General features: G+C 51.6%; 1 protein-coding gene across 1 annotated transcript; it reads right to left on the bottom strand.

The window, feature by feature from the left end:
* Nucleotides 1-406: 406 nt before the first annotated feature.
* Nucleotides 407-1,345, bottom strand: LOC142362610 (olfactory receptor 14J1-like). Its single transcript, XM_075432121.1, has one exon. It carries the CDS (start codon nucleotides 1,340-1,342, stop codon nucleotides 407-409), a length of 936 nt encoding a protein of 311 aa, XP_075288236.1. The 5' UTR covers nucleotides 1,343-1,345.
* Between the last annotated feature and the right edge of the window lie 3,950 nt (nucleotides 1,346-5,295).

Raw genomic sequence — 5,295 nt, 5'->3', positions numbered from 1 at the left:
GGAGCCCACCAGTGAAAGCTCATTCAGCTCCCTCTTTCTAATACATCACCACATGCCCTCCTCCCCTCAGACCATGGAGAATTCTAACACAGCAGAACGAACTAACAGGGTTAAAATCTTCCAACTGTCCCTAACCCCAGCTTTGAAAGAAGAGCCCCACCTCCAGACGCCAGCACTGAGAAAGTCGCCTTTTATTACAGAGATCTGATACATGAGGCCACCTGCACCATCAAGCCACACACATGTGCAAAGACCTCTGGGTCAGACAGACTGGGTTCATGTCTCTGAGTAAGTTGAGTGGATGCAGACATTCCTAGAGAAACAGATTTATCGCAGGCAAAATGTCCAAAGCACAGGAGGTTTCCCAAGATACACTGGAAATCTCTTGCGAAGAGACATGAACAACTCATTGCTGCTGAAATACTACTGACTGAATAAGCTTCTTCAGGGCATCTTTGAGCTCCTGGTTCCTCATGCTGTAGATGAGGGGGTTCACTGCTGGAGGAACCACTGAGTACAGGACAGCTATCACCACAACCAAGGAAGGGGAGGAGATAGTAGGGGGCTTCAGATAAGAAATCATGATAGTGCTGACAAACAGGGAGACCACAGCCAGGTGAGGGAGGCACGTGGAAAAGGCTTTGTGCCGTCCCTGCTCAGAGGGGATCCTCAGCACGGCCCTGAAGATCTGCACATAGGACAGCACAATGAAAACAAAACACCCAAAAGCTATAGAAACACTAGCCCCAAGAAGCCCAACTTCCCTGAGGTAGGACTGTGAGCAGGAGAGCTTGAGGATCTGGGGGATTTCACAGAAGAAGTGTTCCACAGCATTGCCCTTGCAGAGAGGAATTGAAAATGTATTGGCGGTGTGCAAGAGAGCATAGAGAAAAGCACTGCCCCAGGCAGCTGCTGCCATGTGGACACAAGCTCTGCTGCCCATCATCGGTTCATAGTGAAGAGGTTTGCAAATGGCCATGTAGCGGTCATAGGCCATGACAATGAGAAGACAATACTCCCCCACAATCAAGAAGACAAAGAAAAATAGCTGGACAACACACCCTGCATAGGAAATGGCCCTGATGTCCCAGAAGGAATTGGCCATGGATTTAGGGACAGTGGTGGAGATGGAGCCCAGGTCGAGGATGGAGAGGTTCAGGAGGAAGAAGTACATGGGTGTGTGGAGGCGGTGGTCACAAGCTATGGCGATGATGATGAGGCTGTTGCTGAGGAGGGCAGTCAGGTAGATGGCCAGGAAGAGCCAGAAGTGCAAGAGCTGCAGCTCCCGTGTGTCTGCAAATGCCAGGAGGAGGAACTGGGTGATGGAGCTGCTATTGGTCATTTACTTTCTCTACACACGGGGTCCTGTTCCTAGAGGAAGAATCAATGAAGTGTTAGGGGAGACTTCTCAGAGGAAAATCAAAGCTTTGCTCTGCAGCGGTGGGTTCATGGGCGTGGTGGCGCAAGGGTTCACGGCCATTGTGGGCCAAGGTCCAGACCTGGTGTGAGACTTTGCCAGAGCAACCCGCTCTTATTGCAGAAGGGATTTTCAGCATCTGCACTGCCAGTGCTAAGGAATGGGGATGGCAGAAGGCAGTCTCAGAGGTTTTGGGTTCTTGCAGCTTCCATCTTGTCACCTTGGGGGTGTGTTTGGATGTCAGAAACCCTCAGAATTTCTGCTGCATTCAGGGAGAAAAGAGGGAGTCTTGTGAGGTGAAATAATTGCTTGTGGCTTAGTGCAGAAGGAGGGCAGCTGGTCTGTCCCTCTGCCTTGTTCTGAGCTGCCCTGGGCTTGTTCTTCGTAAGGTGGATGATGAGCACAGTCCTATGTTATCCTGAAAAACAATCAGATGCTACTGAGAACAGAGGGATCCAGTGCAGACCACTAAATGTCTCACCCTTTCTCACGGTCACAGCGCTTCACTTCTAACCAAGGACACACACAACTCATTCCCTAACCCAACAGAATTTCCTCCCTTGTAGGATCTCTGTGCTTCTCCATGGGGCTTGCACATAAAAAAAGGGTGTGACAGGACAGGTTTGCATTGTGGAGGGCAGCTCACAGCTTGGAAGGACACCTCAAGGAAATAGCCAAGTGTTCTAAGGATAGCATCTGATGAAGGGAAAAGCAGCTGATCCTCCAGCCCCACAGACTGCCATGCCCACAGCCGCACAGGGGAGATGAAAGTTGGGGCACTTGTTCCCATGGACACAGCTGCAGAAATGGAGCCACAAAATCACCCTGTGATGCTGCAGGTGAATGTCCAGCTCGCTAACGAAGCTGACAGCAAGAATGAAATAACAACAACAAGAACACAGACAAGTGGAGAAGCAAGCAAATATCCAGAGAGGGTCTGGATGAGAGATGCCAGGGCAGAGGCAGCTGGGCCCTCAGCACAGCGTCACCCTTCCCCAGCTGTGCACGCCGCCTCCCAGACACCAACATTGCCGGGCAGTTGAGTTCTGAGCCCCTGTGATCTGCAGCAGAGAAATGGAGATGTGGCTGGAGAGCTGCCCCCTGGCTCTGCTGGAGCTCTGCTGCAGAGGAGGTGGTTCATGGCTTGGAGCCCACAGCCCTGAGGACAGAGACTTTGGTGGGTGGGAGAGGAGGCAAGGGCTCCTGCTCAGAGAAAGGGCTCTGCATTGGAGGGGATCACATGGAGGTTTCTGAATTCTTCCTCCCACAACAGTTCTGGTTTTCATTTCTACTTCTTCCGTGATCACATCTCTGCTGCCTGGTGATTTTCCACCTGGGAGAAGTTTCTCTGTCCCATGTCTTTCCCTGTCAGCAGTCACAGACCCCATCCCAACCCCTGGGCACTCACCCTGGCCCTACAGAAACCTGCCTGTTTGCAAGGCACGGTTTGGGTGCATGTTCCTGTTTGCAGGTGGAAAATGAAAGGTCAGGCTAAGCCTGGTAGGTCCAGGAAAGGTGATGCTGGTCCTGTCGACAGGCAGAGGAATGGCTGAGGGTGCTTTAGGAGGCTCCTATCAGAGTTATTGATCACTGGCTCAGGAATCTCAGTGACTTCTTCAAGGTTGAAAGCTCCTGTTCCATTTATACCTTTTACACTGCCCTCCCTCTTCCAAAAGGGAAACTGATAACACAAATTCAGGAAGTTTTTGTTATCTTTATGGTTATCCTGGGCATGACCTTCTTCTTGAATCAGCCCTTTGGAAATATTCTGGGGATGAACTGGAGCTGTGAGCATCCCTGACCCGTGCAGCAGTCTCCTGGTAGGAGAAAAACCCTGCCCTTCCGGGTTTCTCTTCTTCCACCCACAGATTGTCACCGCAGCACCATCGGGAACTCCCCAAGCAGGCTGAGCACTGACCCCAGCATACAGACTCCTGCGGTAAAGGGACCTGCTCTGGAGGACAGTCCTGGGCACCCCTGGCTGCACACCTGGCTTAATATCCTACCAGTAACCCCCAGAGAAGGCAGTCAACTTGCCCTACTCCTCTGATGGCAAGCCAGGGAAAAACTTCTCTGGAAGGTGTCTTCCTCCTCTAGGCTTGAGAAGCTGTGACAATCCTCCACAAAGATCCTGTAGGCTGTAGGATGTGCCAGCTTTTGGAGATCCCTCCAGCAGCTGCAGATTCACTGCCCTGCTTCCAGGGACTTACCATTTCATGGGTTGTGAAAATTTCTCACTCAGTGAGCTCTCAGCATCTTCTCACCCCACACTGCCTTGAACTTCTCTCTGCCTCGCTCCTCTCCCCTCGCTGCCTGCAGGCAGTGCCCTCAGCCCTACTGTGCTTTGCAGAGGAGCTATTCCTGGGCACAGCTGTCTCTTTGAAGTGTTTCCCTGTTACCATGAGCTCCCTCCATCCCAGAAGCCCAGCCCAGCTCAGCAGCAGAGGACCAGCTCAAGGCGGCTCTTTCTCTGCCCACTCTGGGCTCCCTTGTGATGTTTCTGGGTCTCCAGAGATACTGCTGTGAAACAGGCTGAAGTCATCACTGATGTTCACTCCCTCAGCTGGGGACAACAACTTCTTTCTAGCAATGTCACTTCTCCTTATCACATTTAAGACTACTGAACCTGCAATTATTTCTGTGTCCAACGCTGCTGATGGATGTAATCAGCCTGAGTCCTGTGGCACAGGGAGAAGCCTGTCCCATCTTTAGCCAGTAGATGTAGGCAGTGCTTCTCCCACATCCTTTAGTTATGTCTTTGACGATGCATTCGAAGAACAGATCAATAATTATCACAGTGTTTTTGGATCACAGGCTTTTCCATAGCCAAGCACATTTTCAGAAACTCCTTGTCCTTCCTGGTGATCAGCTTCACCTGCACCATAGGCCCCCCAAGGCTGCAGGGACACCAGAGAGAGCAAAAGCCTCTCCTGGCAGGGATGCAGAGTCCAGCCCTGCATCTCTCTGCGCCTGAGGGTTCATCAGGTTTTTCTCTCGTTAGGGAGTCCTCATTTCCTCTTTACGTCGCCATCTGACCTCCACACCAGCATGCTCTAAAGCAAAGCTTTGCTTGCATGGGACCTTGGGCACTTGGGAACACCTTTCATTGTTTCATGTCTGAGCCTGCTCCTGGTGCCATGGCTGAAGTCCAGCACATCTCTGCTCTGACATAAAGAACCTATAACCAGGGTGAGGAAGGGTCCTAATTCTTGTTTAGCCAGCCTGAGGAAGTCTTGCGATCAAAGGCCTCACATCTTACTGGGGACTTTAATGACCCTGTGTATTGGGTTTCCATGGCAAGGCTTTGGTAGTGGTGAGGGGGGCTGCAGAGGTGGTTTAGGTGAGAAGAGAGCAACAGCTGCTTGTTGGACATAGCAGGTTTCAGTTGCTTCCAAAATGCACCAGCCACCGCCGAAACCTGAGCCAGTAAGCAAATGTAGTGGCCCTTCTCTGATAGCCTACTGGAGAAAGGACAAAAGAGAGTGGGCAGCAGCTGCAAAAGAGAAGACTGAGAGAAACAACCCTGCAGACACCAAGGTGAGCAAAGAAGGAGGGGGAGTGAGAGAGAGGCTTGGTAGGGAGCTGGCAGCCAAGAGTCAGCTGACTCCCATGACATTCACAGGACAGCAGAGTGCAAATGCTCCTTTATGTGTCTGGAGGCTCTTTGCATCAGCTTTTTAGCACAGATGGACCAACAAACGGGATGTTCACCGGGATCTGAAAACCTGTGTCATCCTGGTCAGCCTTGGCTCCAGTAGCAAAGCCATAATGGAGTCTCATCTCCCAAAGGGAGTGCAGAAGGAGAGCAGCAGAGTGCATATGCCAGGTCTCAGAGTGGCAGACTTTGGCCAAGACCGGGAACTTCCAATGGGCAGTGT

This window comes from Opisthocomus hoazin, chromosome 10 (genome assembly GCF_030867145.1).
Source record: "Opisthocomus hoazin isolate bOpiHoa1 chromosome 10, bOpiHoa1.hap1, whole genome shotgun sequence".
NCBI classification, from domain to species: Eukaryota; Metazoa; Chordata; class Aves; order Opisthocomiformes; family Opisthocomidae; genus Opisthocomus; species Opisthocomus hoazin.
The sequence above is the reverse complement of the archived record's forward strand: the minus strand, read 5'-3'. Positions and strand labels throughout refer to the sequence as shown.

Bases quoted from the DNA above. Each gene is read 5' to 3' on its own strand.
- LOC142362610 (XM_075432121.1), bottom strand. From the start codon at position 1,342: ATGACCAATAGCAGCTCCATCACCCAGTTCCTCCTCCTGGCATTTGCA.